Genomic DNA, 20946 nt, shown 5'->3' with positions numbered 1-20946 from the left:
ATGATTGCACTTTAAAGGTGTGTGCGTTGTGTATTGTGTCAGTTGGTGGACAATTGATCACCACGATTGGCTTGCAAACAGCAAGTTGCCATTCTAAACATGAGTCATACGTCCGTCCAAGGGGAGCAGGCTGATTGGGTTATTCAATGCCCTGGTCCTGCTGTGGTTAAATCTGAAATGGAAGGGGTCTAAGTGTCAGTGCTGATTCTGTTTTGCCTGTTGAACATTACAGGTAATGACATTTTTGCTTGGACACAGTGTGTCACTTGGTCACTGAGATCGTTTTAAAGGTAGAAGGGGGGTATCAACTAAGAAAGACCTTTGATGTTAACCTTGGGTTTTACACATAAGAGGCAAAATTATTAAAACCATCCCAAAACACCTTACTTCTAACTCCGCTTCTTACTATTAAGCCCCAAAGCAAAGTTTCATTTATTTCAATTAGTATTTTGTTTGTGTGTGTGTGTGTGTTGTTCTTTGTGCGACTGACACTGATTTCAAGTGGGATAGGGTTCGATGCATATTATTATTAGATACAGTTGTCTTTTCTTGCTGCTGCTCACAGTGTTTCATTTCTTTTGAGGGTTTTCGCTAATGCTAGCTACTCCGGGAGACAGGTATTGTTATAAGCTAGTTTGAATCTCAGGTGAAACCAAGTTAGAGATTTTATTTTGAGAGACTGAATCATTGCAGTTTGTTGCATAATGGTATTCTGTGTTCATGCTGATTCGGCCAAGCCAACCCTTTTGCGTATTTATTTTTGTTTTTTAGACATTTTTTAAGACAAATTAAAATACATTTTTACTAATTATATATTAAAATTGTTATTGTTATGGCAGCTTATTCAAATCATATATTGGTGATAATGCCTCAGACCCACTGCAAATTAATTTACTGAATAATTTTATTTTGGAGGTTGAAGGAGCTGTATAGTTTTCTCGTTTTTCTACCACCGTCTTTCTTCTATCACCTTAGTACTTTGGGTATTGAGATTGCAATGAATTGCTGCCAACTGTATTGCTGTTAAAGGTGAGTTCCCTGAACATAAAACCAAGAAAGTCTATGAACAGCTTTAACCACAACCACTCTACCTTATATAAAGGGTGACTGTAGCTCAGGAGGTAGAGCAGGGCATCTACTGATTGGAAGGTTGGTGGTTTGATCCCTTATTCCTTCAGTCTGCATGCCAAATATCCTTGGGCAAGATACTAACTATGCATCCATTGGAGTGTGAAGGTGTGAATAGTGGATAGAAAGAATAAAAGAAAGTGTGAAATGGTGAATGTGGCATGTCGTATAAAGTGCTTTGAGTTCTCTGGGAGAGTAGAAAAGCACTATATAAGAATCAGTCCATTTACCAATACAGCTGTAGGTTAGATGCAAAATTAAGGCTTTTCAATGTAATTAATAAAATTATTATTTTAATTTATTTATGTTTTTTAAAAATTTTATTGCACTTTATTTAATAAATCTTTAAGCTTTAAGCTCTCACTGCTGTCTTATCCGTGGGCCAGAAAAGATTAGGTGCTTATGTTATACAGCTATAATGTATCTGAATCAAGAGGATGATAACGATGCTGAAACTGCATGCATCTGGGAATAAGTGTTGCAATATTGTATTTGCTTTTTATCCCCTCACACTTACATGGATATATGATGGGTGAGAGAGGAGGAGGAAGACATGAAGCTTGATCGAGGAGGGAGGGAGGAGAGTGACGGTGATGGGGGGGTGTTGTTGATTGTTTCTCATATTTCAAGAGTGGTCCCGCAGACAGATCTCCATACAAACCCACAGGGTGCTCGGGGCTCTGTGTGTCTGTCAGTGGAGCCAAGGAGGGTGGGAGGGCTTTCTATAACTCATAGATTGCCAGTTCCTCATTTTTTTTCTCTCTTAATTATCATCTAATATCTTCCTGTTAATCTTAAAAAGCTTTTTCCCCCCCTTCTGTTTGTGCTGAACATCTCTTGCTTTGAGTCTAACTTATCAAGGAAGGTCTGCGTAAATATGATCAGCATCAGTTTACAGCACACTAGAGAACATCAGCACTGGAATTGAATCCAAACTGACATCGGGGTTCAGCTATTATTTCTAAAAGGTAAGAATATCATTTTGTAGTTTAAAATGTTTTGTGCTTTGTAACTCTGTATTTCCCTGTATTAATAGCATTAAGTTATATCCTGTGTTGTTAGTAAAAAAATAAATAAATTTTGCATTTTAGGCAATTTGATTACAATAATTTGATGTGATCCTTTTGAAAAGATTTAGACAAAAACAAAAAGAAAAAAAAGGCAATTTTGGGCCTAATATTGTGTTTTATTTCACATAAAAAGTATTTTTGTGAAATAATTTTTAACCAAAATTAAATCTGGAGCACAACATGTTGGTAGATAGTGTGCATCATCAAGATACTAGGCCATTCTGCAAGTAAAATGGTTATCAGCACTTATGATAGAAATAAAACGAGCATGCTGTGATGACCTTGTAGACATGCTCCCCCATCCCTTCTTGTTACCCTCAGTCTGAATCAAATGACTCTCAGTTGTGTTTTCTCTTTCTCTTTCTTATGCCACATTTAAATTTTTTTTAAATATATATATTTTTGCTACAGTTTCAGTGTTTAAAAGTATCTCATTATATTGTTCTTAATCCTTAATTTTCATCCCAGTGATCCTTTTGATGATTTTTATACTTGCATCAAAAACCTTATTCTTCACAAACGGAATTTAAAAAAACCCCAAAAAACTCCTTTTTTCTGTCTCATTTTGTGCTCAAGACTTGTCAGCTTTACCTACTGAGATTTCAACTATTACCATTTTGCACCGTGATGTCCTCAGTTGTAGCCCCAGAAAAACCCACCCCCAACACGATGGGTCCAAAAGAGGTCGGTACACATCTAAGACACACAGTGCTGTTACTGTGCAAAGGTCTCAATTTATGAAATGACTGCATTTGCTCTCTCATCTGTGTGACTCTTTATATTGTACTAAACTATATAGTGCTAAAGATCAGCATTATACAAATATGATGCTTTTTTAAAGAATGACAAAAATGGTAAAAATAGTACAAATAATAGTATTTTACAGTACATTTTTTAATACATCACCATGAATAACATTTCTTAAGGTGAATGTGTTTGTAATATTCCATTCTGCGTTATGCATGATTGATTTTAAACTTGGTGACCCTTCAGGTGGAGCTGATACTTGTAAAGGAACAGAATGGGGTTCAGTTCACATCGACCACCTTAGTGACTCCAACTCCGACTCAGACTAACCCCAGTGGGGAGGAAGAGAGGGAGACCTGGGGAAAGAAAATTGACTTCCTCCTGTCCGTGATTGGATTTGCTGTGGACCTGGCAAATGTCTGGAGGTTCCCTTATCTCTGCTACAAAAATGGAGGAGGTGAGACTGATGAAGAGACTGACGTGAGGAACTGTGTTTTTCTTTCTTTCTTTCTTTCTTTTTTTTTTTTGCCCCAGTCCAGGGGATTAGTCTGCCACATTGAGAGGGGTAGGAGGGCATAAACATGGTGGCTGTGTTGAAAGCAAAGGCAAATAAGAAAAATAATGAAACAGAAAGAGAAGAAGGCGGAGAAAAGGAGGAATTAGTTACAGGCTAGAGTACTTTATGCATGCATGTACTACATGCACATGTTTGTGTGTGCTTCAGATCTGTGTGTATGATGGCCGCTGTTTTCGTCTTATTTCAACCCTTTACAGAGATCAAAATAGGGGAAAAACCACCACAGCTGTTCTGAATAGATTAGCTCTAACAATCAGTGTCACTAATTATGGCTGTTTAACATAGAGCTCTCATTATGTTTAAGAGCTGTAAATGATACTGCAGCTATGGTCAAGGCTAACACACAGCCTTTCACGTCGCTAAGTCTAATATGTATGTAAGGAAATATGACAAAAGTTCTGTCAGAGGCATAAACTTTATCTTCAAAGACAAACTACACTTTTATATATGAGCCCCCTCTTTTGAAAATTGTGTTTTCATTTTATTAGAATACTCAATTATTGGAGTAAAGAGGGCAAAAGTAACCTGTCAATCGTACAGTGGCAGTTTAACATAGAAAGAAAAATTTAAAAATACTAAATACTACATTTTCAAAATCTGCGTTGACACTGCATATGATCCTGTAAACTGGCACTAAACTGATGCTGTTCTTTGAATTTACAGGTGTGAACATGTCTGCAAGACATAAGTAAATAAATGTATTTATTTTTAAAATTGTGTGTGTGTGTGTGTGTGTGTGTGTAGGTGCATTTCTGGTGCCGTACCTGTTTTTCATGGTGATAGCAGGCATGCCACTCTTCTACATGGAGCTGGCTCTGGGTCAGTATAACAGAGAGGGGGCAGCAGGAGTCTGGAAGATATGTCCCATATTTAAAGGTAGGAAAGTAAAATGTATGAAGGTAAAATCAAATGTGACAGACACTTACTCACATATGCAAACACTCGAGGATATACGCACACCCTCTTAGGAATATAATAAATGTATCATGGGACGAGTTGCATTTTTCTGTATGTCCATCTGCCTACATGGCTGTCTGTCTGCTAACATTCTCCCTTTAATCTCTACGTGTCTTTCTGTCTGCTTGCCTGCCCACATGCCTGCCTGTCCACATGCCAGTCTCTTTTGTCTGCTTGTCTCTGAGCTGAGCAGCGACAGGCATTGTTTATCCTCCCCGGAACATCAGGTTCTGCTGGCACTCACATGGAAAGCAAATGAAAATTGGGCTTTTAGACTTTTATTCTGATTGTCCGCATCCTTTTGTGTCACCCAGTGGCAGGTAACACTGGTTGACGCTTGTTCTGGGTACTTTTCAACACACCGTTAAGCAAAGCGCAGTTCAGGAGAAATGCCATCCAAACATACACTAATGGAGAAACAAACATGAAGTCCGACTCACGTTTCTAAGCAAAGTCATGTGTTGAAAATATAATGATACACTTTACTTGGCTCTGTTTTTTACGCTTTTTAAACAAGCTTTAATTTGTGTGCATTCATCCGTCGTTTTCTCTGAATTCCCTTTGATTTTTTAGAAGAAGTTACCTCTGATAACAGCAGACCATCTGTTGCTCCACAGTGAGAAGCCATAAGGCTGTCTTGTGTGGCATCGTGCCCTTGTTGGTCTGAAGGTGGCCCGCAGTGTGTACGTGTTGCTTCATGTTTTTCGTCTATGTGTGTTCCTCGGAGCATGTGCCGTCTGTCAGGGACCACACAGAGTACGTTGACGTTCTAATCACACGCTTCACTCTCTCTCTGTCTCTCAGCAGGGGGATAACAGTAATTATTCAAATACACGTACACATGCCCGTATTGACAGTAATTATTCTGATCAAAAAGCTGGTTTCCTCCCAGGATCAATCCATTTGAAGAAAAAAGGACTTGGAAAGGGTTGGTGAAGGGAGATTGAGAGATAGCAAGGCCGCATGTGGCGCTAATAAGAGACATGGCTCCCTGGACAAATATCACATCCACATTACAAAGAAATCAATAAGGCACAGTTGCGGTTATGCTTCCTAGCAAAGGTTAACAATTAAATACAGCCTTAGAAGAGTGGACATTGTTTCGGATTTACAGAAAGGGTAGATGGATTGATAATTAAGGCATAAAGAGGCAGCGTTTGAAGGTTGTTTCTTTTTTTTTGTGAGACTGCAGGCATATAGCACTGGCTACTCTGGCTACTGTATACTCACAGTGAACCAAAGATTGTGCTTTATGGTGTGCACTAACAATATGTTATGTCTGGTCACGAGAAAGACAGTAATATTATTAGTATTAGTAGTAATATTCTTCAGTATTGTATCTTTAGTGTCTATGATATTCATAACTTATGTTTCCCTCAACAGGCGTAGGCTTTACAGTGATCCTCATCTCCCTCTATGTTGGTTTCTACTATAACGTCATCATCTCATGGGCAATGTTCTACCTCTTCTCCTCTTTCACTGGCGAGCTACCCTGGGTTCATTGCAACAACACGTGGAACAGTCCAAACTGCTCCGACTGGGCTGACAACGGCTCAGTCAGTGACATTTACAAAGCCACCCCGGCTCAGGAGTATTTTGAGTAAGTTGGCCTGATCTTCAGCTTTAGCACACTATTTGTAAGGAGTAAAAAAGGTTGCTTTGATAGTCCTGCACATGTCTACTGCATGAGGTACGATGTGTTTGGTTGCAGTGCAGTAATGGAATGCCTTTGCAGCCTAAATAGCTGAGATATATTATCACAGAGAATCAGAAATGCACAGTTTGGCTGCATTTAGCCATTGTTGCCTTCCTTCATGAAGCTGACCAGGTGTCTCCTATTTCAGCAAGTGAAAGGGGTTGTTCTGCTGTGACAGATGCAGTATTTCATCCACGTTAGATAAAATGGCAGTGGGCTATTTATGCAAAACCACCTGCAGACAATTTGACTATATCAGCTGAAAATTGGCTGATCTTATTTAGTCTCATCTGTTAGGCTGCCTCTAAATTTATGGATCAAGGCAAAAACAATATCCACTGAATTTAGTCTTTAACGTGACACATGCTTGGTAACTATCTAGAATAAAGTAGGCTTTGAACGTTGTCACCTTTAGGCAGTTTTCCCATCTTAGCTGCCATTTGTGATAATGTGATTTATTATAATGCATTATTTTCAGCACTTGCAACAGATGTAGCGACACTTGGTGCAGCATCTGGTCAGACAGCCTGGGGTCTCAAATCTCCCTTTAGGTGAAGCTCAAGTATCATCTTTCAGAAACAGGGACTGGATGTAAAGCCAATCTTATGAAGGGTATCTGGAGCCTGGTTTATACTTCAGTTTCTGATATGAATAATAATATTATAATGAACTTTAGTCATTTTTATCTTAATTGCAGCAGTTATTATGATTGCATCTGGAATCAGTGAACCCTGAATATCCTACTCAGTACATACTGTACTGTATGTACTTTAGATGTGTGTGTTGTAGTAATGGTATTTTACATCCTGTAGTTTATATGGAACATATTTAAACATATATTTAATAGGTGTTAATACATTTTCATGACAGAAATAATAAAATAGGTGATTTTTTTTTCTTTTTAAATGTCTGGAGAGAAGTCAACAGAGGTGTTGCTTTACCTTCTGTTGCATATGTTCTTTTTATTCTTTTTTTTTTAAGACGCTAAGCTCTCGTCAGAAAAAAGGGGAACCCTTTGGATTGAGTGCAGTAACTATGGTGACTAAAAAACTCAGAAATTAGCTACAATGTTAAGCCCAGTGCAGACGATGGATTGGTGTCAACAACATGTGACATGAAATTATGGTGACAGCTTTTTAGGCCAGTATTCTTGAGCTCATCCTGTCACTTCACACCTCTGTTAAATGAAGTCTTTCTAAATTTGAATGTGCTCATACATACAAGACAGTCAGTGTACACTAAATGGTGATTTAGGAGTCACCATGCCTCTTGCTTGAATGTTCTCCTTTCTCAGAAGGGCAGTACTCCATATTCAGGACAGTAACGGCATTGACGACCTGGGTCGTCCACGTTGGCAGCTGACTTCCTGTCTAGCTGTGGTTATTGTTCTGCTATACTTCAGTCTCTGGAAGGGAGTCAAGACTTCTGGCAAGGTAACATATAAGATAGCAGACATTAATTACTGTTATATTTGAAAAACTAAAAATTTAAGTGAGTCATGGTGCACAGTGACTTTAACAGCATAGCAGTAAAATGCAGCACCACCTTTAAATGCATGATTGTTCTGCATGCATGTATCTTTTCTTGTGTGTATCATGTGTGTGTGTGTGGGTGTACCTTGTGTGACTCTTTCAGGTTGTGTGGATCACAGCCACCATGCCCTATGTGGTCTTGACTGTGCTGCTGCTCCGCGGAGTCACCCTGCCTGGAGCCATTGATGGCATTAAGGCCTACCTCTCCGTGGACTTCCTAAGACTCTGTGACGCCAAGGTGAGCGCCAAAAGAAGAAAGAGGAGACACAAGTGAAGTGAGAGTGACAGTGTTCCACAAGAATAAGATATAGTATGAGGGGAAATACTGTGGCTTTATTTACATTTTCACTTGTATTTCCTGTATTTAATATTAACACTTGCATGTAAAGAGACTCCAATACTAAAAAAGGAAGAATGCACAACTACAACTATTTTTTTAACATATCATACTAATGTGCTTAACAGGAGTTATCATGGCAGGGAATTGTAACTTGTACATGTTGCTTGACATCCAATACAAAGCCAGTGTATAGGTCAAAACCAACACATACTGCAACAACTAACGCTGATAAATTTAGCATTTAAAGTCCTAGATCTTGATGAATGATATTCTTATCAACCCAAAATGTGATATAACATAATCCAAGAAAGTATTTTATAGCTGTAGATTTGTTGGCATAGTTATAGATTTTCTGAGATAAATAACCAAAACAGAAAAAAACAAAACAACAATGAACTCAGAAAACAGGGTAGAAAATACAGGCTGTATATAAAAGATGGAAGTGGCCATCAATAAAAGAAAGTCTGACTCTCGGTTTTATCTTAGTTTATTTTATTTTAGTCTAGTTTAGTTTAATTATGGTTCCACAACAAATGTTGACAAATAAAATTCTGAGCTCAAGTCCACAGATTAAGAGAACCTGAAACAGCGATAACAAAAAAAAAGCATAATGAAATTTTATTTGCTTAACAAACAAGAAGCATAACAAGAGCATTGGGCTCTACTATTGCTATCCTCCATGTCTACTGTTAAATTAACCCTTTAATTTTATTGTGCCAAAAGCCTGAATGTGGAATTATTTCAGTGCAAGTAAACACAGCATTGTTTTAATTGCTACCTTCCCTGGAGGCAATAAAGATATGAGAAAAGTACTTGTGTCACTCATTTAAAATATTTTTCTTATCCATGAAACTTCCTATCACAATATAAATATCTAATTTAGCTTAACACTAGGTGTTGAGGGTCCCAATAAATACACATGCGTGACTAAAGGATTCAGTTATGATAGCGAAAGCAAGAAGGACAGAGATTGAGAGATGCACGGGAGCAATTGGAGAATTAGATTAGATAGATGCATGGAGCAGTAATTTGCAAAATTACCCCCCGTATTCACAAGCGTCTTTCATCTGCTGCTGTTGAATGAGTTTCCTGCAATTATCTCTAATAATGGCTTTTTTCCTCTCCTGTGCCTTTTGTTTGCCGCTTCACACAAGTGCGCTTGTTCTTTCTCTCCCCAGGTCTGGATTGAGGCAGCAACGCAGATCTGTTTCTCGCTGGGAGTGGGGTTTGGTGTGCTAATTGCCTTTTCCAGCTACAACAAATTCAGCAACAACTGTTACAGGTACGGATACACGGGGAGAGGCAGGTGGGAATTCACGGAGGCACACGGAGGTGGGGAAGCTGATTCTGCAAGCACACATGCAACATAAGCAGGTGAATTACAATAACCTTTGAAGCTCCTTGAAACCCTCTATGTCTTTGACACCAAGCTGCGCAGCAGACTACTTTAGATGTTACACCAATCAAAACTGTTGCACTCTTTGAAAATCATCTGCGTCCCACAGGTGGCTTTTATCTCCCCCTTTTTGCCCTTTAAAAAAATGCTTCTGATAACTAACACTTCGAGGATTCCATAAAAGCATAAACTCGCTTTTAACGTACCATTTAACCTTAAGAAGGTTATTACTGTTTTGATTTTTGGTTTTTTAATGAAAAGAACAACTCACTAGTTTGTCACATGATGCAAGATACTGAAAATCTGACAGAGCAATCTATCTAGATCTGGATCAGTCAAAGGTTTCCTAAGCTGTTTCACTTCCCAGACTAATTGCAGATGTCAAGCCTGTACTTTTTTTTTTTTTTTTTAAAGTGCATCCCTGACTCACAGCTGGTCTGGTCAGTTATGTAGATATTGACTGTGTGCTGGCTGATGATATATTGACAAAGTGTTTTACATTCTTATTATGGACTATCGTGTTTCCGCCTTCTTTTATTGATCCAGGGACGCCATCATTACCAGCTCCATCAACTCTTTAACAAGTTTCTTCTCTGGCTTTGTGGTTTTCTCCTTCCTTGGGTACATGTCCCAAAAGCACAACGTGGCTCTAGACAAAGTTGCAAGAGACGGTATGATTGTTTATTGCTGATTATGCAAAGCTTTGTAAACTGTTTAATTTTGAGTTTAAAATTTCATAAAACAGACGGGAAGGCTATAGGCTGTTGATTTTGGCTTATCCACAACATCCATTTTTGTTCCACCTCCTCTTTTACTTTTATTTTATATTTGCTACAAGGGGAAATAGTTTGAGCACTACATTTTGTTTTGCTCTGCCATTCACCTTTACTCTTTTTTTCATGGTTTTTGTGCTCTTTTAGGCGCTGGATTAGTGTTTGTCATTTACCCCGAAGCCATTGCAACACTACCCGGGTCATCAATTTGGGCAGTTATCTTCTTCATCATGTTGTTGACTCTGGGCATTGACAGTGCAGTGAGTATCCACACAGACACTCACAGTTACATCCCTTTGGTCAGCCAAATAGCATACCTTTTCTGTGCCAAATTACTGTTTTTCATTACTCTCAAATATATAGTCTAGGAGCAGTAACCATCCAAGCATCGACGGGCATCTTCAGTGACTTAACAGCTCAGGACTGACTTTTTCTTTCTTTCTAACTGCTGTGTTTTTTGTTGTAGATGGGTGGCATGGAATCAGTGATCACGGGGCTAATTGATGAATTCAAATTCCTCCACAAGCACAGAGAGCTGTTCACCCTCTTTATTGTTGTTGCCACTTTTCTCATATCCCTCTTCTGTGTTACAAATGTAAGTCTCTTAGTGGAGAGTCTGTGTTTAATGGCATGCACATCATGTTAGTGTGCTAGTTAGAATTTATCCTTGCGCTGTGGTTAAACACTAGTGTTTGCATACGTACAGACATAATATCTGAAAAACTGTTTAAAAACAAGGTAACAATAGAAAACTTACAGGCATTATTTTCTTTCTCTCCTCTGTCCTCTTCCTCTCCAGGGAGGGATGTATGTGTTTACTCTGCTGGACCACTTTGCAGCAGGAACATCGATTCTGTTTGGAGTGCTTATTGAAGCCATCGGCATAGCGTGGTTCTATGGTGAGAAAGATGGACTGAAGAAAAGTGGCAGGGGGATGATTTTTTTTTCATGGCCAACAAAGCTGATGCTTTATTAAGGGTTTGATGAGAAATCTGTTCGCATAGGTCATCTGTGCCTCAATGCAACATATTTCTATTAGATGTAAGAATACTGCTGCCAGACGATCCATTCCTACTGGCCACTTCACTCTCTGACCAAATCTCTACCCAAGCCACAAGCATATACAGTACCTGTGGTGCTTGCAAGATGAAGCCAAATTCTAACCATTGCCCGTGTGAATCTTTGTGCTCACTCAGCAGTGATGAAGAACTATATAAAGAAAATTGTATCTTGGGAACCAGCAGGAATCAGCTGCCTGATATCTAGATCGCAGGCTCTTGTGTGCAAGTCAAACTCTCTCCATGTGACCAGATTCTTATGATACTCCATTTAACATAGTTTTTGTCAATAACAAATTAAATTATTTGTGAATGACATCAGACAGAGGAAGAAAATAAAGAAATTTATTATATTTACAGGGTAAGAGGCACTGTATAGAAAGACACCTCTAGTTTTGGTAGGAGCTCATGAAGACAAATATTAGACCTCTGTGTGCTCTTTAGTGACCTCTTGTGGTTCTGTAGATAATTGCAGTAATGATAGCCATCTGGGTCCCCCCCCCCCCCCCCCCCCCCCCCCCCCCAGAAGGAAGGGGTAAGTCTATGTGTGTTTGATTTTTTTCATGGATTTTCACCTACAGCAATAACAGCTTAAAAGAAAAACAAGCAAATTTAAAAAATAACAGTAATTGAGTGGAAATTCTAGACCCTATTCGGAAACACCAGCAGACAGAAAAACAATTTAAAGGTCAGAGACTGAGTTTCTTGTCTAATATCTAATAAGTATGACTATGAAGAGGTGCATAAAGGACTAAATACTAAGCAGGCCCCAGGCAATGAGGTCAGCATATTGCCCCACTTTGGTGGGTCCTGACCTTGGCAAGTCAGATAAATCAAGCCTAAGGCTTTAGGGGGCCTTTTTCTGGCTCTTTTCCCCCCAATACTCATAACTGCTGACAGAAATGCTTGACCCCGGCCACTGTGGTCTTTTGATCTGCACTCCACTGCATAAGTACATCTAGCAGTGCGGAATACCTGGCAGTCGTTCCGGATCTATTCCTCCGCGGTGAGAGATGCCTTCAGGACAGGAAGGCACAAAGGCAAAATGCAGCCAAGGAATAAGAGAAGCAAAATCATGACAAAGGTGAAAAATGGTGCAGCAGCTCATAATGGTTAGCTTTGCAGAATGACGTTGGTTAATGCAAATAGTTTAATGGTATGCTGTATTTTTGCCATTTTTACTGATACCTGATAACCTCTGGTATTACAGGTTTTTTGTATTAGACTTAACTTTCAATTTAAATGGATACACATGGAGCATGAGCACACACCCTGCTTTGATAATGCTCATACTAAAATTTCTCTTGGAATTGTGCAGAGAGAAAGACAGAGAGATTGTTCTTCTTATGCTCCAAGCTAATATACAGTATTGTAACTATGCTTTTCTTTGACCATGTCATGGTAATATTGAGTATTTCTATGTGTTTTAGGAGTGGACCGTTTCAGCGATGACATTGAGGAGATGATTGGCCACCGACCAGGCAGGTACTGGAGGCTATGCTGGAAGTTTGTCAGTCCCTGCTTCCTCCTGGTGAGTCATACTAACCCCAGCAAGTGAAAGTTAAAAAAAATGTGAAATCAAAAGATGCATAAAACTCAGACTGTAGTTTGATCTGATTCTCCTCTCATCAGTGAGTGTTTTTTTTATCATGATAACCAAACAAAGTTTGACTTTTAAACAGAGAATTTAGTTTTCCAGACAAAATGTGACCTCAATACCAGAAATAAAATCCAAAAGGGAAAAAAGCATGTTTAATTTTGCATTAAAAAAAATCAACAGACCTGCTGAATGAATAAAGTAGCTATTCAACCCCCATACATTAACACTATCATTATCTCACTGCTTAGCTTTTGATTCACATTCACACTGAGTATAAATCAGATTGTTCATATCCTTTTTTCTCACAGTATCCCCTCTGCTTATGTCTAGCAGTACACTCACACGACTATATGTCAGCAGCAAAACACTGTTACTACAGCATCTTCTTCCAAATACGTACACAAAGGAAACCATTTCAATGGATATTATTATTCCCTAATCTCTCATCTTTCCTGGGGTGGCTAAGACATGTGATTCACTCATCATGAGAATGAATGATTGAGTTCATTTCTTACTATGCTTTCCATTTTAACATCAGCCACAAGTGTTGTCTTGCAATAATCTTACCTCCTTTTAATCAGTGGTTTTTCAGGTCATGTGTGTTCATAAATCTCTTTCCCATAGTTCATGGTTGTGGTGAGCTTTGCCACATTTAACCCTCCAAACTATGGCTCCTACATGTTTCCTGCATGGGCTAACATGCTTGGGTGGTGTCTGGCCATGTCCTCAATGACCATGGTGCCTCTCTATGCCATCTACAAACTGTGCACACTGCCTGGAAAGTTTTGCGACGTAAGTCTATAAGCTCCAAAATCTTTTCAGATGATTCTTATCCATACTAATCTTCCATCTTTAGCTGCCTTTGTCATGATGGAGCTCTTTCGTGATCAATTAAGTGGAGTGTTTGACAAGAGTTAATTACTCTTTTCCCTTGAACAGAGATTGGCTTATGCCATCACCCCAGAGACAGAGCATCATCTGGTAGACAACGGGGAGGTCCGGCAGTTCACTGTAAGAGTTAATTCAATCATACTTTATGGTAATTTGTACGGGAGCACAGTGCTGTAATTTATTTCTTTGACGTATTGCACTTTTTCCCCCCCGCAGTTGCATCACTGGTTGGTGGTCTGAGGGCTACAGAGAGAGTGGGAAAGAAAGAAAGAGAGAGAGTGCGAGAGAGAGAAAGAGAGAGGATGACTGCATGGACACTAAGTGAATGCATGCACAGTAAATGTCCAAGGAACAAAGAAGAGGAGAGTAGTTTATTTAAAAACAATGATAATGGTGGTGGGAAGTTTAAAAGTGCCAAGAAAAAAAACATACACACACACAATGAAATCGTAGTGTTCTTTAATTTTGTGTGAAGCTGTGCATTGGACATCTCCACCATTTAATTACTGCTAGTGAATGGGATTCAGTTAAACAGTTCATGTGGTGTTCAGCCTGTTCTTTTCCATAAATGCAAAGGTCCCTGAATGCAGCTTGCGAAGTATCAGTGTGAGAAATGTTCTTGGATTTTTTTGCATTAGCCATTCCCAATAACGACCAATGAAAGCTCCAAGAAAATGAATGCAGTATGTTTTGATGCCCATGGATATTTGTCAACATGACAACTGTGGAAGATGTTGAGGTGCTACACACAACAATGTCACGTTTTATTTATGTTGGTTTGTTTCATTTTCAGTTAACTGATAAAGTTCAAACAGCATGTGGCCTTTATTTTCATTACCTTTATGTTTTTATTGTTGTTATTGTTCTGGGTGAAAAATCTTCAAATATTCAGCGCTCAGAAATAATTGAAATGCTGAGCGCTCAAAGTTTTACTGAATCCCAGTCCATATTATGTTAATGTCGTTATATATCTGTTTGCTGTTTCTGTTAAAAGACTGTTATGAAGTTAGGATTCCTGCAGAGCATATTTCACCAGGTCTTTACTTTATTTCCACTTCCAGTATTTCATTAAACTAAAATGACATGAGAGTAAAAATAAGCTTTTACTCTGAGCTCATTCACTTCTCATCACAACATAATTCTTTAAGTTAAAAATCACAAAATACGCTGAAGATGAAACTGTCATTTATTACAGCTGCCCTGGAGTCACATGAGCTCAACACCAGTTCTAAAGTTTAAAAGAACGTACCGATAGACAAAAAAAAAAAAAAAAGCATTTGCCACGCTGCTGATTTAATCGACCAAAGAGCACAGTGAGTTAAAAAAAATTTCAGATATCTCGTCATCTAATGAGAATATTTTGCCAAGGGACGTACTTTCTTTTAAACTGTACACAGCTCATCTTAGAAGATCATTAACTCTTTACACATTGTAACAAATCGTGTCCCCACCCCTTCCTCAAAAGTTTCAGGTTGTGATTTGGCGACAATGACTGTCACATTTCCTCCAGAAAGCATAAAGCTTTAATTTCACAGTGTACACAGTCTTAATCAGTATTTCAAGACTGTTTGAAAGCTGCTTTTTATTGGACTGCAAATAAATAGTGTGTAATGTAACAAACTGGTATATCTGTGTAAGTAAATGTAATGTAGAGAGCCTTGTATTGTACTGTATGATATTAAATAACTGCAAACACACAAACACACATATATCCATATAAGATTTACATACATTTTCTTCCTCTTGCAAACTCTTTCTGTTTAATCAGAAAACAAGTAATCCTTCCCAAACAGGTCAATAATGACTTGTTATCACTCCTTATGGTACATGTAACACTATGTCCCAAATTGTATGCCTGTGCTGCTGTACTGTGCCTTGTGGTGTTTACAACTGTATAATTTTGTTTTGTACTGTCAAATAAAGTATAATTAATTCCATTTAAATATACCTCATTGTTTTCTCTTTTAACCAAAAGCAACAACAATAATGATAATACTTTCTTTTCCTTTCTTTCTGGCACTGTGATGGCTTTATAGAAGTCAGCACCTATATAAATTTTTTAAGTAACTGCTGATCAGTGAAGCTATTACTTTAATATTAAATAAAAATGATGTAATCTGGTATGATCATTAGGAGCACAAATGTCAGGGTTCCACTCGAACAATTTTGTGCACGAAAACCAGAAGGTTTATTGATCCCTCATAACGTTGTCTTCGGTATTCCAAAAGAGACATTTTAGCCATCTACCCTCCAGGCATGTCTGTATTCAAGTGATTTATTCTGACTAAACAGATAACCACTTAACTGAAAAACATAAACACAGCCCGCATGTTGTGAAAAGCACCGATAATTGAGCTCTTTCAAGATTGGTCAGCGTGACCCAGACTCTGTGGTGTTCATTACTGTAACAAGTGCATTAGACAAATGGTTTTAGAGGCAGTCCACAGAAACATAATATTCCTTATCCACCAAGACAAACATTTGGGTACAATTGATGATTAAAAAGCACGATTTCTCAAAAGAGATCAAAAGTTTAACTTCCTGGTTATTAAATGACACTGTAAGGGTTGATTTGTCATTCAGAATGAAAAGATGATTAATTCACTGCAATTTCATTGTTAATTAGACTTTACTTAGTTACTTACTGTTTGCTAATTGATGTGTACTAATGATGGGAAGCACTAATGTAACATTCTACATTCTGCATTTGTTAAAGATTCCCAAATGTTGTTGTTTTAAAATAAAGGTTTCATAAGTGCTCAGTGCATCTGTCCTCATTTCCAAGGCATTGTATATCATAGTTTTATCAAAGCTTAGCATGTTTTAAAATTATTCAATTCATTTAAATGAGGAAATAGATCACCAGAGTACATGACATTTTACAATGTGTCATTATTTATTTAAAAAATCTAAGTCAAAATGCAAAAACAGCGTGTGAAAAACTAAGCACCTCACTCCTACTTACCGTCTTAATTTCTATGGAAGCTGCAAGGGTGTGCTTAGTTTTTCATGCAATAATTTTGCATTTTGGCTTAGTTTTTGTTAAATAAATGATGCTGTTGTTATGTATTGTTATTATGCTAAGGACAGATGATCTTTTTATGATTCCTGATATGTAAAATCTTAGAATCGACAATGGGTACACTTTATTCTTACCCTGAGTGTATATATAAATATGTATGGGACACTGAGCATAATGAAGAAGTTCTGGGAATCAGAATATTTATCTTTAAATATTTAAATTTGGCTAGTTTGCCTTCAAGGTTATTTTCTCAGGCATGTAGAGAAGTCCTGTTCGTTAAGCAATTTCACCACAGACCTCAAACTTGCACCAAACAGCTTTTGCTCATGAAGAAACTAGATCATTAACCATTGCTGTCCATAAGAAAGTAGTGATCAATAGCACTATCACTGGTATTAATTAACTTCTACACATTATAGCTGGGTAAACTGAAAACTACTACTAATAATAATGATAATAATAAAATCAAAAAATACTAGCAGGTACTATATATTCATGACATTGCCATCTATCCATGGGAACACAAGGCGGTAAATGACAACCAGCAGGTATGACAGCGAAATTGAGGTAAGAACTGGTCCTCAAATCCACAGCGGTAATTTGAAGATGGGAAACAGGTGTAGTAACTGAACCCAGGTGGCAAATGATTCAGCCACACCTCCAGCCAGAGCAGTTATTTAGGTTCTTGAGAGCCCTAGTGCACCATCTGTATGGGCAGTTCCATATTGCCTTAAGGGCAATGCAGGCGATATGGACCTGTAGGGCAAAAGGAGGTCTGCACAGACCCTCATGCTAACCATCTCATAAAAGGAGGACATTTACATTGTTCCTGATTCTTCCTCAGTTTCAAGAGTATTTAAGACATGCTGAACTGCTGTCACTGGCTGAGTAGTAGACAAAAGTACAGATATTCTTTACTTGAGTAGAACTAAGTAAAGAATATCTGTACTTTTGATACCCGTGTCAAAAAATACTACAATAAAAGTTGAAGTGCTGATTCAAGTGAAGTGAAAAAGTACAGGCTCTGAAACATACTTAAAATAAGAAAGTAGAAGTAGCTTCTTGAAGAACATTTCTACCACCTATTTTTATGCAAAGTTAGCTGAACCTTTTGCTACATTAATGTAATAGTAATGTAATATTAATAGATAGGAATACAAACTTTATTTTACTCTATCTGTAGCACACAGTTTTGCCTCTTTCATCTCTTTCTATGTGACATACCCTGGTGATTAATACGTTACTGTTTAGGCTCAAATCAGTTTGATGTTTGATGGCTTCCTTAAATCCATTAAACCAAAAGAAATGAGCCCCCTTTGAAAACGTTAGAAGTACAAATGTTTGTATAAAAATGTAGGGAATAAATGTAAAAAGCTGTCAGAAAAACAACTACTCAAGTAAAGTACAGATGCCTGAAAATTCTACTTAAGTACAGTAACGAAGTATTTGTACTTCTTTACTTCCCACCTCGAGCAGTAGATGTGTGATGGGCCAGCACATTGGGGCTCTCAAGTTATAAGTAGTCCTAATGCTGTGAAAATTTCAAACTAAATGCTCCTAGGTAATTTTAGAAAATGAATTTGATGCTTGGAATACTCTCAGTTTTTTTTTTTAAATTAAATGCCCCAAGATATTTGTAGAAATTCCTATAAGTATCACTTTTTCAATATGAAAACCTAAAATTGCTTTAATGCTGTGAAATTTTAAACATAAAACTCCCAGTCCGTCCATCCATCCACCCATTCTCTTCCGCTTATCCTTGTCAGGGTCGCGGGGAGGGGGGGGGGCTGGAGCTTATCCCAGCTGTTAAAACTCCCAGTTAACTTAAAAAAAATGAAATGTTATCCTCAGAAATTGTTCAGATTTTCAAAAATAAAAGCCTTCACTTATTAATCATTTTATTATGATTCCTTAATGTGCCAGGTTTTCAAAATAAAAGCACACATTTTTACAGCACTTAACTGTTTTTGTATCAACTGCTATCTCTACTGATCCTTTTTAGCCAGTCTATTTAAGGTTTTAACAACAAACAAGCACTTTTGTACATTTACATTTTATTTGATACGGAAGTAGATCCTTAATATACCTGAATTTCTACGTTTTCATGATGCCACCCTACCTCAGTTTCTCGCTAGTGTTATCAGGCAATGACAGATATTTGCCATCACGTTTTTTCCAAATGTTGTCAAGCAAGGGCAATTGCAAAGCAATTTTGGCTGTGCAGGGATAGGGTTTAAAAGGTGCCATTATCACATCCGATAAACAACAGCAATTATGTATAATTTCATGTCTTGCCACTGATGTTGAGATTGAAAAAAGACATACATATACACAAGGAAAGGTGGAAGAAAATGGAATTTTCTTGTTTTGATGTGCACTGTGCTTATATTATTTGGGCTTATTCTTGATATTGTGTCTAATGGGATATACACAATCAGCAACTTTCCAGTCACTTTAACTGAAAACTGTGTAAACCTTGTGCACTGAAAGTCTTGAATAAACATGTCTTTTGAAAAAAATATGCTAGGAACATAATCATTTTTCCAAATTAAAAAGAAGAGGTACTTTTAGCTGCTCCCTTATTTCCAAAGGTTTGTTATTTCCTGATGCAGCCCTCTCATTTATGTAGGCTTGGAACCAGCATTAGGAGTATACTAGCTTGTGACCACCCGAGGCTGGATTTGCATCTCCTCCCAGTCTCAAACTGAAGGTCTTTTATGTTCAAAGAATAAATGAATCAATTTAATTTTATAGCATACAGAAAACAAATAAACAAAGCGGTCACTGCCTGTAGTTAATTGTACTTTTGAGACAATACTCTATAACTTCTTATGTTATAAGAGTATTGCTAAATGCATCACGTTTTCATGTACCATACTATTGTACTACTATGACATCACAGAATCAACAGAAGCAACCCTCAGTGAATGGATAAGCACACAAATTACTTTTAATTGCATAAAAATACTTTCTTTCGGCGTCTTATCTTGCAGGTGTGTGGTTATGATCCGTTATTTGGTGTCCACTGCCCTCTACTGGTTGGAAAAGGGCACTACATGCCACTATATGCAGCCCATCAATGCAAGGTTACTTGTATATACAGTTCGGTTGCCAAAAAAGAAAAAAAAAAAGAGCACAGAGCTTACTCATTATGAAGAGTTCAAATAAAGAGCCTAACCCATCTTAATATAACTGACTTCATATCCTGTCTACTATGGAGTGTTTAAAAATATGATGCAAAACTTGGTGGTTTTTTGTTCCACTTCAAATGTCAGTATTCGGATAATAATCATAGTAGTGTAAGCTATTATTGGCCCAGGCGTGAATTCTCTTTGTAAATGAATTACACTTTATGCATCATCTTCTAAGGTAATGCACGCACTTACAAACGCTCACCTACAATGTCACCGAAATGGCTCCAAAAAAGTACACCACAGTGACTATATTTATTACATTTAGTTATATTTATTATAATTACTTCTGTAGAACTTTTGCTCTGAATTATCTGACGGACCTCTAACAAGCGGATTGCTCAGCAAAATTATAAAAATAAGGTGGAAAGCTTAAAACTTCACAGAAATCAACCACAGACAGTGCATTAGTAGTAGTTGTTGATGTTTGTCGTCGTCTTCTTATTATTATTAGTAGTATCATTAGTAGTATTGGTTCTAATAGAAACATTGCATGCATTTATTAAAATGAATCAGGGGCTTTTGACTTGTATGAATACATTTGGCGTTTCACTTTTGAGCAAAAGTACATAAGGTACACATATCTAGGAGCTGCGTTTCCAGAATAATTACAGTTCACAAGACAAACATGTTTTTCGCCCCGCTTTCAGGATGTCACCAGCAACCCGGCTTCGACCTGGTCTCATGGTGCCTCATTAACGTTCTCACCTGCCCACCAGGAGTATTTGGTTACAAATTGTTTTTTTTTATTATTATTATTTTTCTCTAATCACGGACCTCTTCGGGCATATGCTGTTATGTTACCCCACACACTGACGGGGCGCATTTGAACACTTAGGTCTCCATCTCATCAGCTAATGATTGACTACCTGATGATTATGGCTGTGCAAGGTCCCTTCTAATCGGCCAGGGGACGACGGCTTGTTCCCATAGATACATCCCAACAGTTGAGCTCCCATGATACCCAG

At 37.8% G+C, this 20946-nt stretch overlaps 1 protein-coding gene across 2 annotated transcripts; it reads left to right on the top strand.

The window, feature by feature from the left end:
* Positions 1–1775: 1775 nt before the first annotated feature.
* On the top strand, positions 1776–15744 carry slc6a3 (solute carrier family 6 member 3). 2 transcript variants are annotated; one of them, XM_063487182.1, is made up of 16 exons: positions 1776–2096; positions 2775–2882; positions 3192–3402; positions 4267–4398; positions 5863–6079; positions 7470–7608; positions 7811–7945; positions 9226–9329; positions 9990–10114; positions 10364–10476; positions 10683–10811; positions 11016–11115; positions 12705–12805; positions 13499–13666; positions 13814–13885; positions 13982–15743. In XM_063487182.1, exons 2-16 carry the CDS (start codon positions 2826–2828, stop codon positions 14003–14005), a joined length of 1827 nt encoding a protein of 608 aa, XP_063343252.1. In that variant the 5' UTR covers positions 1776–2096; positions 2775–2825; the 3' UTR covers positions 14006–15743. The 2 variants fall into 2 exon arrangements, with proteins under 2 accessions (XP_063343252.1, XP_063343253.1); XM_063487183.1 differs by lacking the exon at positions 1776–2096 and having other exon boundaries at positions 2778–2882; positions 13982–15744.
* Positions 15745–20946: the final 5202 nt, after the last annotated feature.

Source organism: Pelmatolapia mariae, linkage group LG10_11 (genome assembly GCF_036321145.2).
Source record: "Pelmatolapia mariae isolate MD_Pm_ZW linkage group LG10_11, Pm_UMD_F_2, whole genome shotgun sequence".
Classification (NCBI taxonomy): Eukaryota; Metazoa; Chordata; class Actinopteri; order Cichliformes; family Cichlidae; genus Pelmatolapia; species Pelmatolapia mariae.
Note: the sequence above shows the minus strand (reverse complement) of the source record. Positions and strands in the feature narration are given on the sequence as shown.